The 19,878-nt window shown below is 41.4% G+C and overlaps 1 protein-coding gene across 1 annotated transcript in view; it reads right to left on the bottom strand.

Moving 5' to 3' along the window:
- LOC138760527 (synaptotagmin-14-like) overlaps window positions 1-19,878 on the bottom strand; it is a 158,630-nt gene that overhangs the window by 93,051 nt on the left and 45,701 nt on the right. The window contains exon 3 of the mRNA XM_069931173.1: window positions 18,110-18,331. Within this exon, the coding sequence (XP_069787274.1) occupies window positions 18,110-18,331 (222 nt within the window). The remainder of the gene's footprint in view (window positions 1-18,109; window positions 18,332-19,878) is intronic.

The following is a 19,878-nucleotide window of genomic DNA, read 5'->3' as shown; positions in this document are numbered from 1 at the left end:
TTGGTCTAGAACATTCAGTAATGGCATCAATCTTGGAAGGCAGCAGAACCATACTCTTATCGGTGATTGTATGCCCCAGGAATTCTATGGACTGTTGTCCAAAAACACATTTATCTGGATTGATGGTCAGTCCAAATTCTTGCAGATGTCTAAAGAGTGTACACAGAAATTCCATGTGTTCTTCTTTAGCTTTGCTGATGGCTAACATACCGTCTAGATAACTGAAGACGTTGGCCATGCCACTCCCTTCTGTGCCCATAACTCGATGAAAGGTTTGAGCTGCATTTTTAACCCAAAAGGCTTACGTAAAAATTCAAACAATCCAAAAGGGGTAATTATTGCCATTTTCAGGATGTCATCTGTTTCCACTGGCACCTGGTGATATCCACACAGCAAGTCCACTTTTTTAAATTTTTTTTAAATTTTTCACACTATGAACCATATTAACCAAAATACACACAAACATTTCCCTCTTGAATATACACAGTGTGATTTTCTCCCCTTTTTCCCCCCTCCCTTCCCTCCCTCCTTCCCACCCCACTCCCTACCCACTAAATGTTCAACATATTCAATACAATAAACCCATTAAACAATGTCATCACACAATGAAAATAAACAAGAAAATTGTGTCATCTACTTTTACACACTGGGTCAGTTCATTTCGTCTTCTTCTCATTCTGCCATTCTAGGGGGTGGAGGTCCGCAGTAGGCCCTCTCTGTTGTGTTCCATGTATGATTCCCAAATTTGTTCGAATACGGTGACGTTATTTTTAAAATAATGTTATTTTTTCCAATGGAATACATTTATTCATTTCGATGTACCGTTGCTGTACTCTCAGGCTCTCTTCTGATTTCCAGGTTGACATTATACATTTTTTTGCTACAGCTAAGGCTATCATAATAAATCTTTTTTGTGCTTCATCCAAATTGAGGCCTAGTTCTTTACTTCTTATATTACTTAGAAGAAAGATCTCTGGATTTTTTGGTATGTTGCTTTTTGTGATTTTATTTTATTATCTTTTGAACAAATGAAGTACAAATATGGTATAACTCATGGTACAATGTTTGCATACCACCAACTGAAAACCTACTTAAAGGATAAATTGGGAAGCAGGCTGAGGTTACCAGAAGGAAGCAGCTTTGAATATGTGATTACAGACACAATGATAAAAGATTTATAACAAAGATGTACATCAAGCTGCAAGAGAAAGAGAACGATGAAATAAGCTGTAAACCCAAACAAAAGTGGGAACAAGATCTAAACATAAAGATAAAATATGAAAAATGGGAAAAGCTATGCTCCGGAACTATGAGAAATACAATAAACACGCATGAGGTTACGCATGATACAATATAATTGGTTACACAGGCTATATACCACACCCCAAAAGTTAAATAAATGGGACTCAACAGTATCAGATAGATGTTTTCACTGTAAGAAAGAAACGGGAAAAACAGTACATGCAATTTGGGCATGTGAGAAAGTGGAAAAGTTTTGGGAAGATCTAAATCAGATATTAAATAAAAACAGCAAGTCCACTTTTGAAAATATTTTCGCCCCATGCAGATTCTCTGAAAAATCTTGAATATGGGGAATAGGCTAGCGATCTGGCATAGTGGCATTGTTGAGCTATCTATAATCTCCACAAGGTCTCCACCCTCCGTGCGTTTTTAGACTAAATGTAATGGAGACACCCATGGCCTGTCGAACCTGCGAATTATTCCCAGCTCTTCCATTTTGTGGAATTCTTGTTTAGCTAATTGCCATTTCCCTGGAGGAAAGCAACGTGCCTTAGCATGAATGGGAGGACCCTTGATAGAAATATGATGACTTACTCCATGTTTCACGGTGGGGTTTGAAATCTGTAGAGTTGTAATTTCAGGAAATTCTTCTTCAAGTCTGGAGAACTTATCAACAGTCTTATGCAGGGCTTGAAGGCATAGCAAAGGAACATATGATTCTGCCAGGTGAATAGTTTGAAAGATGGTATTAGACACAAGCCGATGCCCTTTTAAATCCACCATGAACGAATGAGCTCGAAGGAAATCGGTTCCAAGTAGCAGTCGTGACGCTGCTGCTATAATAAAATGTGTAAATGTTCCCCTTGAACCGAACATTCATTTTTTTGGTGCCATACGTGGGCATGTTGGAACTATCGACCGCTGTGAATTGGAGGTTAGGGATAGGATAACGTGTTTCAAAACCAGTTGGTGGAAAAACACTAACCTCCGATCCTGTGTCCACCAAAAATCTACATTGGTATAGCAAATTCCAAACATATAGACGGCTCGTAGATTTTCGGCCAACCATCGCAGCCATTAATGACGGTCGGCCAGCGTGTTTCCCAAGAACTCATAGGGTGGCAGGCACCCAATGCATTAGGTGCACCCAATGCACCTCCCCAATGCCGGTGGTAAAAAAAAAACAGATGGAAGTGTCAACAGGTGTGTTGAGAGTGTTGAATTGGGAATGCAAAATAACTACACATGCAGTTGCAGGTAAATCAGAACTCATTTACTCAAGACACGTGCATATTCTTTTAAAACACTGAACCATGCGCGCAACATTATGACGTCCTGTGCCGGATCGCTAAGACTTCTGGGAGTTGTAGTCTTATCTATAGTGCCGCTACAACTGCTCCAAATAAATCTCTAAAATATCCCCCTCACTGCTCAATATACTATTTTATATAGTTGTCCATCTATCTTTGTACCACGGCCTTTGGACAAGAATTAACTATTCAGTTTTATTTGTATTTTGTAGTCATCATAAGCGTCTGTTGTGATAACTGACTACTACAAATTGTGTCTGCATGATCAAATTATAACATTTTCTCTCCATTTTACAATGGAAGAAACTTAAGGACTGATGGCATGTAAACAACGAAAGCATCTGGAATTGTTGCTGTCAAGCTTAACTTTGATATTTGAAGTATTTTGAAGTAAGAAGAATTATAAGTTTTGCAGATGTAAACCAAAAGGCTGTGGTTTTCCTTCCTATTTAGTATTTATGGAGATGGTGTGTACAGACTATCAAATTTATTCCCACAAGAGTTTGAATGGTTTAATTTTATTTTCTCTTGAGTTCATCATAGAGAAATGACATGCATCTGAATCAGCATGCATACAGCATGAGCATTCTTCCAGCTTGCACATAACATTTCCAGCTCCTATTAAAAAATACTTTGACTACTTTATGTTCTTTCCGAGCCTCCACATTATCAAAAAGCTGCAGCATCATAAGATTGTGATGGTAAAACAGATAATTATAAAAACATAAATATTGCCATCTAGTGGGTAAAATATCAACGACTAAAAGCCAGACGCTGTGATTGTAGTAAAAACACATAGATGCTGAAAGAACTCAGCATCCAAATTTCAGATTTATTGTCAGAGTAGATACATGGCATCACATACAATCCTGAGATTCCTTTTTTGCCTGTGGGCAAGGCAGAATTACCGCTTATTTGTAGCGCAAACAAAAGCTCCACACAACATACACATATAAACAAATAAAGAAATATAAACAAACTGACTGTACATGGAGTAAAAACCAACAATAAAGTGCAAATCATCAAGTGAGTCCCTGATTCAGTTTGTTGTTGAGGAGTCTGATAGTGCAGGAGTAGCAGCTTTTCCCGAAACTACTGATGTGATTCTTGTGGCACCTCTACTGCTTTTTTGTTGGTAACAGTGAGAACAGAGCGTGTTGTGGGTGACGTGGATCTTTGGTGATTGCTGCTGCTCTCTGATGGTAGCATATCCTGTAGATGTTCTTGAAGGTGGGGAGGGTTTTGTTTGTGACGTCCTGGGCTGTCCCCACTACTTTATACGGGTATTGGTATCCCCATGCCAGATGTGATTAGGCTCGTCAGCACACTTTCCATTGCTCATCTGTAGAAGTTTGCTAGGGTTATCATTGTTGTACAAATCCTCCCCAAACTCCTGAGGAAGTAGAGGCACTGGCATGCTTTCTTCATGATACTATTAGTGTGTTTGGTCCAGGAAAGATCCTCCAAGATAGTGACTCCCAAAAACATAAATTTGCTCATCCTCTCCACCTCTGATCCCCCCAATGATCACTGGATCATACACCTCTGGTTTTGCTTCCTGAAGTCAACAATCAGCACCTTGATTTTAGTGCAAGTTTGTTGCTGGTGCACCATTCAGCCAAGTTTTCAATCTCCCTCCTGTCTGCTCACTCGTTGCTTCATTTTATACAACCCACTACCGTGGTATCTCTATTGAATTTATAGATGGTGTTGTTTCATACTGAGCCACATAGTTAAAGGTGTACAGCGAGTAGAGCAGAGGTAACAATGTGGTGTACCCGGTACTGATGGAGATTGTGGACCAGCCAGGGCTGAACTCTCCTGTTCAATCTGGAAGGGAAAGAGGGTGTATGCACCGAAGATTCTCAGACAGGTGTGCGACACGAGCAGCAGGAGGCACATGTGGAAAGGGATCAAGACTATAATGGATCACAAATCAACCTTACGTTAATGACAATGGTACCTCCCTTCCGCACAGTCTGAACATCTGTGCACAGTTTAATGAGAAGAACAGGATGATGCCAAAGAAAACTCTGTGTCCCCTAATGAACAGGTCCTCTGCATAGCCACGGCTGAGGAGAGGAGAACCTACAAAAGGAGGCAGGACCAGACAACATACCTGGTCAGGTACTGAAAGACTGCACAGACTAATTGATGGAGGTCTTCAAGAACATCTTCAACACCTCACTGAGGCAGTGTATCATTCCAAAAGGGTTCAAGTCAGCCATCATCATCCTAGTACCCAAGAGGGAAACAATAACAAGCCTCAATGACTACAGCCTTGTGGCAGTGATCCCCACCATCATGAAAGGCTTCGAGATTTTATTGATGGAATCCGTCAAGCACACCTCCCAGAGACACTGGACCCATTTCAATTTGCCAAAAGAAGAAACCATTCCACAGATGATGCTATAGCCTTATTCCTTCATTCCATCCTCTCCCACCTGGAGAACGATGCCTCATATGCCTCAATGTTGTTCATTGACTTCAACTCGGCATTTAATACGATAATTCCCCAGAGGCTGGTGGAGAAGCTGCCCTCGCTGGAACTCAACACCCCTCACTGTAACTGGATCCTGGACTTCCTAATGGAACAAATGTAGTCTGTTCGGGTCAGTAGCAGAATATCGAGCACCCTCATGCTGAGCACTGGGGCAACTCAGGGCTGTGTGCTCAGCCCATTCCAGTTTGCACTACTAATCTACAACTGCATTGCCAGATACAGCTCCAACAGAATCAGCAATAATGAGTTGTACTACAAAGAAGAGGTGGATAATCTCATGAAACTGTCATGGACTTCAGGAGGACCCTGAATGACTACCCTCCATTACACATTAACAATTCTGTAGTAGAGAGTGGTTTTTCAGTTGGTTGTTTTTCCAGACTCTTTTGTGTAGTCTTCCAAAGGCGCGTATACAGAGCCGTTGTCATACCCACACTCCTGTTCGGCTCCGAATCATGGGTCCTCTACCGGCACCACCTACGGCTCCAAGAACGCTTCCACCAGCGTTGTCTCCGCTCCATCCTCAACATCCATTGGAGCGCTTACACCCCTAACGTCGAAGTACTCGAGATGGCAGAGGTCGACAGCATCGAGTCCACGCTGCTGAAGATCCAGCTGCGCTGGATGGGTCACGTCTCCAGAATGGAGGACCATCGCCTTCCCAAGATCGTGTTATATGGCGAGCTCTCCACTGGCCACCGTGACAGAGGTGCACCAAAGAAAAGGTACAAGGACTGCCTAAAGAAATCTCTTGGTGCCTGCCACATTGACCACCGCCAGTGGGCTGATAACGCCTCAAACCGTGCATCTTGGCGCCTCACAGTTTGGCGGGCAGCAACCTCCTTTGAAGAAGACCGCAGAGCCCACCTCACTGACAAAAGGCAAAGGAGGAAAAACCCAACACCCAACCCCAACCAACCAATTTTCCCTTGCAACCGCTGCAATCGTGTCTGCCTGTCCCGCATCGGACTTGTCAGCCACAAACGAGCCTGCAGCTGACGTGGACTTTTTACCCCCTCCATAAATCTTCGTCCGCAAAGCCAAGCCAAAGAAGAGTAGAGAGTGGAGAGCACCAGTTCCTTGGAGTTCACTTAACTAGTGGCCTATCATGGACACTAAACATCTCACTAGACAGGAAGCGACTGCACTTCCTGAGAAGACCGAAGCTGGCAAGGATACCAACCTTCAATAGGAGCTCTATCAAGAGTGTCCTGGCCAGCTGTGGTACAGATTCTGTAGATAAATGGATCGGAGGTACAAGACCATAAAAGTGACAGAGAGGATCATGAGAGTCTCCCTTCCACATCCCCCCCCCACCATCCACCCCCTCCCCCACCCAAATCGACATAGTTGTCTGAAGAGGGTGCACAAAATCATTGATGACCCTTCCATCCTACACACAGCATCTGTTTGTTGCTCCCATCAGGAAAGAGCTACAGGAGGATCAGAGCCAGCACCACCAGGCTGAGGAACAGTTTCTTCCCATGGGGAGTGAGAATGCAGAATAACCAAAAGAACTACTCACACGAACTGCCTGAGACTCTTATATGTACAAAACAATATTTATTTATTTGTATAGATGAAGTACTTGTCCTGCATATGTATTGTTTGTTTGTACGTGTGTTATGTCTGGTTGTGTGCCTGCATGTTTTGCACCAAGGACCGGAGAAAGGTGTTCCATCAGGTTGTATTTGTACAATGAGATGACAATAAACTTGACTTGACTTGCTGACTATGGTCTGGAGGTAATGAAATTGAGGGACAAATTATACAGTGGGGTACTGAACCCCAGGTCTTGGAGTTTACTGATTAATTTTGAGGGGAAGATGGTGTTAAATGCTGATCTGTTGTCAATAAAGAACACCCTGACGTATGTATCTTTGTTGTCCAAGTGGAGAGACAATAAGATGGCATCCACCATAGTCCTGTTCCTATGATAGGTGAATTGGTACAGATTCATGTCATCACTTCAACACCTGCCTTTCAAAACACTTCATCACTGTTGATGTGAGTGCCACTGGTCTTGCCACATCAGGCTTGAAACATCGAAAATATATCTTTACCTCCTATGGATGCTGCAAGACTGGCTGAGTCCCTCCAACATCTCTGTGTTTTTATTCAAGATAAAATATCAACCACAAGTTGTGACAGGCCAGATAATGCATCTTCAAATGCTGCATCCCATTTCATGCAACAACAACTTCAGAGACTCATAGAAGTTTGCTTAACATGTCACAAGACCAACATATCTACAGCGATAACCCTCATCCATCTGCAATTGTACCTAATTTTCAATATTCATATCCTTGATTTGTGGTGGTACTACCAGGCTATTCTTGATTTAAAAAAAATGAAATCTCTTACCTAAACACATTTTATGCCTTTATGAATATTAGTGCTTCATCCAAGTATTAATCAACATGGGGAAGCATTAGTTTATCAGTTAAGAATTGTGGTTGGTTATCAGGAGGATGTTTCCTTACTTATGTTTGATCGGTTACTGGTAAATTCACTGAAAGCAATTCACTGATGGGAAATTCACTGACTATACAATTGACTGGTGGAAAAGTCACTAACTTTCAAATTCACTCCAAGAAAATTAAAAGACTATCAAATTCATTGACAGAAAAATCATCGACCATCAAATTCACCAACTTAATATACATTTTTAAGTTATTGTGAACTGTTCTTTAATAAAGCTTTAAATTAGGGGTCCTAAGGTCATTGCTCCCATAGCTGCACATGCTAGTTCTACCCCCTCACTCCCCTCCACCCCTTGAGCACAGGAGAGTTTGCTGCTCCTCAGGGATGCACGGCTGGATGCCAGTTTCAGGCTGATTTCATGCCATGGTCCTGGTCTCCAACGATCCCCTTCCCTCTATTCTCTACCATTGGGGGTCGGAGGAAGAAATGGAAGGCAAGCCCATGGAGGAACACCCTGACAGCTTCACCCACTGGAGAAATGATGCTGAGATGGTGCACCGAACACAGGGTAGAGCTGGCATGCATTCCCAGGGACTGCAGGCACTCCCCCCCCACCCCGCTTCCCCCTCCCACTTTCCCCCCACCCCTCACCCCTCACCCCCACTTCACCCACTCCAACCAACCTAAATCTTGTTGGAGGTGAGCACGGATATCTTAACTCCAGAGTTGGTTGGCCAGACACGGAATGTCGGCAATGGTTTGAGCTGAGGGAAGGCTGTTTGCCGCACCTCCCCTCCTTCCAAGTCCCAGCCAACAGGTGAAATGTTGTTGATGGGTGTGAAGGAACCTTAACACTCGTTCCCTTTAATAAAGCTTTTACTTAAGTGTTCAATAAAGCTTTTAATTAGATGTCAATTATTAACAGCTGAATTTAACCCAGTATTCCACCAACACCATTAAAGAGATGGCATCTCATTTTGTGGAGTCTGAGAAAAGAAAGAAAGATTTGTGTTGAAGGACACCTGTTCTACAAAGAAAAGCAAAATCAGGATACAATATATTGGAAGTGTCACTAATATCAGAAAAGTAAGTGTTGAGCTCGAGTATCTTCAGTTGGTGACAATATAATTAGGTATTCAAATATAATTAGGTATTCAAATATAATTAGGTATTCAAATATAATTAGGTATTCAAATATGCACAATATCACCATGTAGATGCAACAAGCATCAAAGCAGCAAGCATTTGTGAAATACAACTGATTCTCTGCATTCAATATTAACCAATGCCTTTGCTGCATGTAGTCAAGCAGAAATTGGAAGGCTTCCAGGTGAGGAAAACATCAAAAGAACAATGAGAAACATTTGAAGGAAGAAGCACACAGGACTGGTCATTCCAACCTTTCGCAAAGACGTCGTTTTTCCTCAAGACTACACAAAACTGCCGAACGGTGAAGAGTTTTTATATTTTGACTTGGGAGCTTATGTAAATTGCATTATAGTCTTCGCCACAAAGCTGTATCTTCAATTGTTAATGAACAGCAAACACTGGTATGCCAATGGCACATTTAAATCAGTACCATTGCTATTCAATTAGTTATACACACTGCATGGCTGAGAAGATAACGTTTCAATTCCATAAGTGTATGCTTTTCTACCCAACAAATCCGAAGAAATTTGTACAATTTTTTTGGAAAGCATCAAAAGATTCGATCCTTCTTCAATAATAACAACTGATTGTGAAAAAGCCACGATTAAAGCTTCTAAGCAAGTATTCCCAAACATCATGCGAGTTGCTCAAGCACATAGTCTGAAACCATGATATGAAATGGATGCAGCTTTTGCCCTAAACCTTCATATGCTATCTGTATTCGCGTTTGTGTCCCTACATCAAGTCGCCGCAGGTTTTGAATTTCTGTGCAACAGCGAGAGTTTGCCTCCTGAGACTTCTTTACAGGATACTTGAATTGGTCATCCAATCAAAGGCAACGGAATAACCACCGCAATTCCTATATAAGATGTGGAAGGTTCACCATGCTGTCGTAAATGATTTGCCAAAAATGAATAATAATGTCAAAGGATGGCATAGGGAGTTTGAAGAGCAGGCTAACTGCCTGCCATCACAATATTTGGAAGTTCATTGAGTGCGTTTAAAAAAAAATTTAAGTGAACAATATCTGCAGCCATTGAGAAAGAAAATATAAAGATTACGCACAAAGGATTAGAAGAATCATTCTGAATTATGAACCTGACCAGTGTGTCATAACATTTTTACGAGACATTGCTCACAATATATCGTTTCAAGAGTGATAGCTCCTAATAGAGAGTTTTAATTTTTAACAAAGTTTTAAGTAACCTGGCCAGTGTGCACAGAGGGTAGATGCCTGGGTCAGACTGCCAGGAGTATTCCTTCCTTCCTTCCCTCCCCACCGTCACCCCAAGAGAGATAGCTCTGCAATCGGGTTGAGAGTGTGTGCTACTTAGCATCTCCTGCAGTCCTAGTCTCTAAAGATCCAGAGCTCTGCAGTCAGGAGCCGGCTCACATCTAAACTCCAGAGTGTATTGAACAGATGACAGATATATATTTTAATGAATATATAATTTAATGAATGCAGAGAATTTATTTTGTCAGTGAATTTTTTAGCGATGAATTGACATTGGTGAATTTATGTCAGTGAATTTACCGCACGTCTGTTTGGTCCTATATCACAAGAATTAATGGAGTCAAAGTCAAAATTGGGCAAATGACTGAAATGTCAGTTTGGGGGAAGGGAGTTCATTAGGACCAGCAACCATATATCATAGTTTTAAAATACCGTATATTTCTGCGTATGCTGAAAAGCATATAAGTTGACACGTTTTTCAGCCTAATTTTAAGGGTTTTATGGTATATCTTGCGTATAAATCTACCCCAATTTTTTGGACTGCCCGGACCTCCCAGGAACAACCAAAAATTTTTTAAAGCATCCCAATTACAGGTAACAAAGCTGTAAATTAAGTAAGTGAAAAAATAATCCTCGGCCTACCAGACAGTGACGGCCCACAGAGCTGGAGTGACAACATTGTGCTCCAGGCAGGAAAAGAAACTTTGGCCTACCAGGCAGCAGCAGTGAAGGCCCATGGAGCTGAAGCACCGACATTGCGCAGGAACCTCGGCCGACCAGGCAGGAACAGTGACAGCAACCTCAGAGTCCCAGGAAGGAGCGGTGGGGAGGTGTCAGAGTGGCAGCGCCAGAGTTGGGGAGGTGCTTCCAGCATCGACTTGTATTCCAAATTGGTGTCAATCTGGTTTTGTCGGTGAATTTAAGATCCCAAAATGATATCCGGCATATGTCAATCCCTTTTTGAAAATTTTTTGAGTGTTTCCTGACTCGACTTATACATCAAAATATATGTAGTCATTGTCAAAGATAGGACTGGTCCGCAAGTTAATATCCCAAATTGGGGTTAGATCAATTTGCCAGGAACTTGCAAAAATTGATTGAGAGATGATGTTTTCAAGTAAGAAGGTTTTTAAAAGTGAGATAGCAAGAGTTCAGAGATGGTAAATTCTTGTTAGGTCGAAGAGCCAGTTCAGGGAACATTGGTTGATGAGGGATATTGAGGCTCTAATTCAGTGTTTCTTAACCTTTTTCTTTTCACTCACAAACCACTTTAAGTAATCCCTACACCATAGATGCTCTGTGATTAGTAAGGGATTGCTTAAGGTGGTATGTGAATGGAAAGAAAAAGGTTAAAAACCACTGTTTTAATCATATCTATTTGACTCGTTATGTGCACGGTTTCATAACTCCAAAGGAAATGGGCCAATGACAATTTTTCTCAAGCAAAATATTTCAGTAACAATTGGTGTAGAGCAGTGACTTTCAACCTTTTTCTTCCCACTCACATAGCATGTGAAGCAATCCCTTACTAATCACAGAGCACTGATGGCATAGGGATTACTTCACGAGCTATGTGAGTGGAAAGAAAAAGGTTAAGAACCACTGGTCTAATCTAAGAATGAGGCATACATCAGATTTGAGCAGAACAGATCTCTTAGAGAGTGCAAGAGGTGTACGAAGGAAATCATAATGGCAAAAAATGGATCTGACAGACAGGATAAAGGAAAACCCCAAGAGACTCTATGGTCCAATTAATGATTAACATGGCTATCTTTGTGAGGAGTCACATGAGATGGGTAATATGCCTCATTAGTATTTAGCATAGAGAAGATCGTGGAAGCTAAGAAACTGAAGCAATTCCTTAGTCCCTCCTCTCTGCATTACATCCCAAGCACACCTAAATCAAGATCATTTGTTCATGATCATAGCTTTGCATTTAATGCCATCGTACCAGCAACTGGATCTTTGATTTGCTCATCAGCCGACCCCAAACAGTGCAACTTGGTAATATCACCTCCTTGCTGACCATCTGCACAAGAACATGTCACGTCTGCGTGTTTAATCCCCTCTCTATTCTCTTGGCACGCATGATCATATAGACAAATTTGGCTCCAATGTAATCAATAAATCTGCTAGGAACATCACAATTGTTGGTTGAATAATGAGTAATGATGACTTGGAATATGGGATGATGAAGATCAAGAATCTAGTGGTGTGGTGCCAGAACCATCTTGCTCTCAACCTCTATAAAGTTCTCCCTTACTCTCCTATACTCCAGGGAGAAAAATCCGAACCTATCCAGTCTTTCCCTATAATTCAAGCCTATCAGTCCCAGTTACTTTCTTAAGAATCTTTTCTGCATCCTTTACAACTTAATGATATCTTTCCTACAGCTTTGTTATCAGAACTGCACACAATACTCTGACACATCATCATGTTTTTTGGTGATGGCCATAGACAAGTTGGACATTGGGGAATGATATCCTGTTAAGTTTTAACACAATTTTATGAGCCTACAAGAAAATATGTATTCAGACAATGTGTCCTTACATCATTAGAAAATGCAACATTCTGCAAAATCCTTGCACTTTTTTTTGCTATTCTTTGCCCAAAGAAAAGGAGATGAACTTGGCACTCCTCAAGTAAGAAGCCTCCAGTATCTCAATAATGGAACAGTGTTGAACATAATATTATGGTTTAATATGGCAATGTTGGCATAAAATCAACAAAGTTTACAACCGACTGCATCACCTGTCCAGAAAGTGTTGAATAAATAGAAATTCACCAATGCAGTAACATTATTGTTGCTGAAAAAATATTTCTGGCCTTGTTACGTGATTGCAACATCTAACAGATCCCTTTGATGACTTTCTTGGGAAAATGATACCTCTTCAAACATAGTTTCTCTCTCAAGTTGATGGAGAAGTATTTCTCAAAAATTGCTTGTGCATTCTGCTCAGATCTACTTCCATCATGCTCCTCTCTCCTTTAACAAGTAGTTCTACACCTCACGCCTTCTCCTTCTTTCTTGCTAAAGGGCAGAGGTATAAAAATAAATAATATATGCCACTAAACCAGCACTCATTTACAATCTCTCGTATTCCAAAAGTAGCCAATAATCAAACCCTAATAAACCCTACATTGGCATATCTTCTTTCAATGAGTCACCACAAATCTGCAATTAATTGAAATCCCTTTTAAGTAGCAAAAGCCCCCCCCCCCCCACCAAGAATGCATCTGCAGAAGCGGATGCAGACCTGTGGAATGGTCGTTCAGGTGGCAGCCCTGAAAGCGCTGCGCTGTCCACCTGAAAGGGACAGCTGCAGGAGAGGCGCCTCAGAGCGCACTCCAGCTCCTGTCCCTTTGGGACGCCAGGGCAGGGGTAGCCGATGAAGGATTTCCGGGAAGGGGCAGCTTGTCCCGATGTCCTGTGCCTGCCACCCCTGCCCCAACATCCCGTGCCGGCAGCCCCTGCCCCGTAGTCCTGCACCGGCAGCCCCTGCCCTCCCACACCTGCCTCCACAACCCTGACATCCCACACCGGCAGCCCCTGCCCCGTAGTCCCGCGCCGGCAGACCCTGTCCCGAAGTCCCACACCTGCAGCCCCAGCCCTGACGTCCTGTGCCGGCAGCCCCTACCACGTAGTCCCACGCCGGCTGGCCCTGCCCTGACATCCCGCACCAGGGACAGGGGCAGCGGGGAGGGGGCTGTCAGGCAGTAGGGAGGGGGCTGTCAGGCGCGGGGAGTTGGGTCGCCAGCTGATTGTCATCAGCCCTCCTCTTAGCAGCCGCTTTCAGGTGGCTGTATTCAGGTGCCTAGGGTGACTTCAGTGCTCCGCTGATTATCCCTCAGAGGAGGGTTAGAAAGTGCACTTCAGAGGCGCCTCCTGCTCTTTCAGGTGGCCTCCCGACATCCACATAGGGGTAGAATTTGTGGCTTTACATAGGGGTATTCTGGCCACCTGAAAGAGCCTATAGACATTAATATTCTATCTTCTGCGAGAGGTTTCACTTTTAGACTTAAGGCAGAGCTTTATCGTGGTTTAATTTACCAATGATGTCAGGAATACAATATCATACAAGAATTAAATTCACTATTTTCCTTCTCTGCACCCTTGTATAGTCCATAAATTACATGCATGCGGCTGCCCTTACTATTCTGGTGGATCTCATAAGGTGCATTAAAAATGTATTTGCAATTTGTAAAATTATACACAGTAATAAAACAATTGGCACCACATAGTTCAGTGTTACAGTCTACCTATAAATTTTACCTTGCTGGCCCACTGAAACAGGATATCATCCATTGTACTTAATTCATCAGCTCTCTCCAGAGAAAATTTAATTAAGAGGGTGACCTTTCTTTAAATCTGCATATAACTCCAGTGACATATTTACGAAGCAGTAATATGAAATGTCTGTTCATATCCCTCCAGATCAATCTAATTGGAAGAGAGGGCAGGACTACAGTAAAAGAATTCACACGTCCAATTAACATTATTCCTTATCATTGCTTCTCCGAGCCACATAAGTAAACTATTACACTCAACTTTCCATCCTGATTGTTCAAAATTCAGATTTATCATCAGATTACATACATAACATCACATACAACCCTGAGATTCTTTTTTTTTTCTGTGGACCAGGCAAAATTTCCACTTATCAGTCTCGCAAAAAAATCTATGCTCAAGAAAGGATGTGTATTCCCTAACTTACAACCTATGCGACTTACAGCCATCCATACAAGTGACTGAATTTTTTAAAATTAAAATATACCATATATACTTGTGTAATTGTCGAATTTTGGACCACTTTTTTGGGCCTAAAAGGGGGGGGGGGGGGTTGACTTTTACATGGGTCAAACTTTTGACCTCATAATTACAGGTATAGTACCTGCTTCTTTCAAGGCTTCAGAATCTGGAATGGCTGGAACCAGGCGATAAGTCCCTGTTTGGGGCATCAGAAGTTAGTATCCTCAGGTGGCCAGGGCATCAGGAGTTTGGATACGCAGGCAGCCAGGGCATCGGGGTTTGGATGCGCAGTAAGCTGGAGTGTCAGGAGTTTAGATGCGCGGGCAGCCGTTGAGTCGGAAGTTTGGATGCACAGGCAACCGGGACAACAGGAGTGCAGATGTGTGGGTGGATGGGGTGTCGGGAGTTCGGATGTGCAGGCAGCCGGGGCGAGGATCTGCGGTCAGGAATTAGTATACACGGTCAGCTAGTGCGCAAGGATCCGAGGTCGGGAGCTTGGATGGGCGGGCGGGTGGCCGGGATGAGGCTAGCCTTGATGACTGCCATGTTGTATTTGATGAACAATAAAATGAAACAGGTGCCTCTCATAACCTTGTAGACCTCTATCAAGTAATTTATAAAAATTACAAAAAGCAGGTGTCCCAGAACAGATCCTACGGTACTCCACTATAATAGATGTCCTTTTGAAAGCAGGTGGGGACTTCAGACCACAGCACAGAGAGGTTGAAAATGTCTGCAGACAAATGTCTGTGTTTGCCAACACAGGTTTTAAGGACACAGCCAGCTACACCATCTGGATTGGATGCTTTCACAGGATTCGCCTATTTGAAGGTCCTTTTCACACCAGTCTCAGTGACTGGAAGCTTGGAGGTTTGGGGACTGTGCAGGCTCATTAGGGTGAATCGTTATTTTCCCTTTCAAAGTGAGCATAGAAGGCACTGAGCTCATTCAAAAGATGTTTTGCAGTTAATGATGCTACCTCATTTCATCTTATAGGATGTGATGGTGTGGAATCCCTGCTACAGCTGCCGAGCGTCCTTCTTCAGCACATCCCATATCCAGGTTGTACTTGGACTTCCTGTTAGGCTCTAAATCATCTGATTTGAATGCCAGTAATTTCAATAGGTTGCAAATCTCTTAATTCGTCCATGGCTTCTATTTAGGGTACACTCAGATCGTATTAGAAGGAGCAAAAGCATCCACACATTTTCTGAAGAATTTGGAAGTAACTGTGGCATATTCATTCAAATCCACTGCCATATGCTTGAACATGGCCCAAACTACTGACTCCAGACAGTAACAAAGCTGCCCTTCTGCTTCCCCACACCAGCTCTATACAGTCTTCTCTCTTGGACCAGCGCTCTTCACTTTCTGCCTTAAGGTAAAGCACAGCCAGGTGGTCTGACTTTTCAAAGTGTGTGCTATCCCTAACCCTAACCCTCGGCATTCTTGGTGAACAAGTGGCAATGATCAAGAGTGTTCAATCCCCTGGTTTTACATGAGATATTCTGATAGTAATTAGGGAGTACCTTTCTGGGCACAATGGAGGCCTCTTCAATATTTCCAGGTACTGTACTTACCCATCATGTGTACCAGTGAGTTGGGACAGTCGAGTTCATTGAGCAATCATAAAATAGCTAATGCATTAAAGGGTTAAAAGCCTGTTTGTTGCTGTGATGTTATTTGCTGCTTTTCTTAACTTGAAAAGTTTTAAACCTAAATATTTAAGGCTTTCCTGCTCAGCAGTTGGCAAAATGTCGCCATTCTCCAGTTCCATTATTTTCAACGCAATTCCTTCTGCATGCTTATTATTCATGCAAGGTGTAAGAACTTTAACTAAAATCAGACAATACATTGGACAACTCCCAAATTTTAATAACAGCAGCAATTAAGTCAATCAAATTTTATTTCACGTTTTATTTTCAAATTTTATTTTATACTTTTAGACAAAAAGCTGAATAATATTTTTGGTATAAATATGCCGCAAAACGTGCTTCAAATAAAAAACACAAAGTATCTTAAACCATACTATAAACCACAGCTACATTTTAAAAACAGAAATAGAGTTTAAATATTTTTCAAATATAAGTAAAATATGCCATGATCACTGCACAGATGTTGTCAAAACTTCAAAATTCCAATATAAAAAATGAAAAACATTCCCTGTAGAACATGATCAATGGCACACACACATTTTTCATTTCTTTTTTCGTGGAGGTACTAAATCATTGACCATTTCATCTGGGCCAGTACAGAAGGTTAGTTCACCTGGAATCCAGCGTGAGCTAGTCAATTATATTCAATATTGACTAGAGGACCAATGGCGCACAAAATCAGTGAACCGGTGCGGACTCGAAAGGCCAACATGGCCTGTTTCCGCTCCGTAAATGGTTATATGGTTATATGGGTGATAGCACAAGCTCGGTTTTAAGATTTTAAGCTTGTGACTTGTGGTATGCCACAGGGACCAGGGTTAGGTCCTCTGTCATATTAATAATTTGGATGGTAATATAGTTAACATGGTTAAAAAGTTTGTAAGTACCACCAGAATGGGTGCTCTTGTGGACAATGAAGAAGATCACCCAAAATTACAGGAGGATATAGTTCATCTGAAGAAGTGTGTCAAAGATTGGCAAATGGAATTTAACTCAAGGCAAGTGTGAGGTGTTGAATTTTGATTTGTTAAATCATGAAAGGACATACACAGTAAATGATTAAGCCTCGAAAATGTTGTAGAACAGAGGATACAGGTCCATAGTTCCCTGACAGTCAAGTCACAGGTAGCTGGGCAAGAAAGAAGCAATATGGCATGTTTGCCTGCATCAGTCAGGACATTGAATACAGGAGTTGGAACATTCGTGAGATCACACTTGGAGTATTGTGTGCAGTTCTGGTTACCCAGCTACATTATCTCATTAAGATGGAAAGTGTTCAGGAAGATATTAATAGGACTGGAGGCTTGAATTCTAAAAGGCTGGATAGGCTGGAACTTTTTGCCCTGGTGCATAGGAGGCTGACTGGTGATCTTTTTGAGGTATATAAAATCACAGGGCGTACATAAGTGAGATTCAGAGTCCTTTTCCCATGATAGGGTGATAGGGGAGTGTAAAATAGGGGTATAGGTTTAAAGTGAGAGAAGAAAGATTTAAAAGGGAACCAATGAGCAAAACTAGTTACAAGAGAAAACTGTAGAAGTAGGTACAATTATGACAGATAAATGGATAGGAATGATTTCAAGACATATGCGCCAAACACAAGCAAATAGGACTAGCTCATGACTTGTTCACCAAGGGTGAGTGGTGTCAGTTTTCATGTATAATCCTATGTCTTTATTACATTACATTGCTGAATTATATGAATAATATGAATTTTATCAGACCATTTGCTCGAGGAACTGCAAATTTTCTAAAATGTATTGAGCCTATATCTAAAGCAGGTTATATCTCCACATTTCAGTCTTTTATCTGTAAAGCATGAATTCAGATGATTCATCTTACCTTCATCTGCTGATGCCTCACTGCTGTAGCCATCATACTCAGCTGAAAGGGGACTATACTTGAGTCTGGACTCCCACATATAACCCTTCTGATGGTGTCTGCTGTCTGATGCTGCACCAGAGACGATCTGTATTTTGGACAAAGCCTCGTGGTATTTGCCAAGCACCTCATCTTCACTGTCTGATGAGGAACCATGGTGCTCTCCATCACCATAGTTGTTATCTGGTCAACACAACAATGACAGTAAGCATCAGACACCAACCAGACACACCAGACTGACAAGGACAAATTGCCTGCATATTATGAAAGTGTACAGCTTTTTGTCATTTATTCAGCATCTGAGCTGTTACCCCATGCTTTTTCAAGGTTTTTCAACAAACTAACAGATTCTTTGAGAAATATTTCTGATGCTAACAATAATCATATTAATAAATTTCATTATGTACCAATGGAGATTACAATAGATGTATACATTGCATTTCCAAAGCATTCTGTAACTTAATTTCTAAAACTTCAGGAGATTAGCAACAAAATTCCAGGAAAATGACTGATACTATGGCAGGTCATTCCATTTCCTCTTCCAAGGCTACTTCTTAACACCAGGCTCTAGAGATATGTTACGAGGTTCTGTCGCATCTACAACCTCTCAACTAGCTCTCTCTAGATAGTCACACATCATCTCTGTCCAAAGTCTGCCTTTCTGAAATTCTGTCACAATGAGATGAGTTACAATCCTCCTCTCATGAAGGCCTAAACTGTTAACTGCCAATATTTCATAATCCTGTCATTCCATCATCTCCTTACTCAAACGCTGACTCAAGTTCAAGCTATCTATTTGTTGTATTCTATTTATACCAATTTTTCACCCCTTTTTCATCTCCATAACAAAAACAGCTTACATTCATACCATTACTTGCCTTCAGCCCTGCCTTATTTTGGTGAAAATACAATTATGCCTTTGTCTCATCAGACTCGATTATTCCGATGTAATCCTTGTCAATGTCTCATTATTGAATTACCCTGTGAACTGATAAAAGTTCATGAAATTGATTTTCTGATTCTCTTTCTCTTTGCATAAATCCTGCCCTACCTGCAAATGTCTTTTTGCATCTTCCATTTTCATTTGATTAATTTATCTTCCTGCACTCTCTTCTCTGCATAGCTTGGAAATTGGCTGCTTTAAAAAGTACTTTTTTTTTTGTTCTGTCCACTGCTTTTGACTCGTTATCATTAAGAATAAAATACTATTTAAATGTGCTAATGGGGGGATGAGCAGAAAAACCTTACAAACTGCAAGTGGCTGTCAGAAATTGTAGAACATTGCCTTCAATTTTCTGATCAAAATTAAATGGGGGGATTTATAATAATATATGATTGCTATTCCAAGGTTTTTTGTCACTAGTACATCCTCATAAATAATTATGCTCAAGATGTTTAATGCATGGTTATGTTTATTAACGCTTTAAGTATTAGCAGGTTTTTTTAACATGCCTTAATGTTTATGATTGTTAAATAGGTTCTATGGCTCCAATTACAATGATATTGCTGTTTGCTGGTGAGAATCATGATGTGGGAGAGTCATTATTTGTTAAAATGCTTCTATGAATCCCATCAGCTGCTTGTGCTGAGATAACCTGTATACTTTGTTAAGCCACACCAAGAGGACCCCGCTGAAGGAATAGACAATGTGGTATCAGAACAGCAATTTTGGAACACTTTAATATTTACCCTATTATGTAGTTCTTTGCTTTGATATTACTAATCTATTA

The sequence above is a fragment of the Narcine bancroftii genome, chromosome 4 (assembly GCF_036971445.1).
Source record: "Narcine bancroftii isolate sNarBan1 chromosome 4, sNarBan1.hap1, whole genome shotgun sequence".
Taxonomy (NCBI): Eukaryota; Metazoa; Chordata; class Chondrichthyes; order Torpediniformes; family Narcinidae; genus Narcine; species Narcine bancroftii.
Note: the sequence above shows the minus strand (reverse complement) of the source record. Positions and strands in the feature narration are given on the sequence as shown.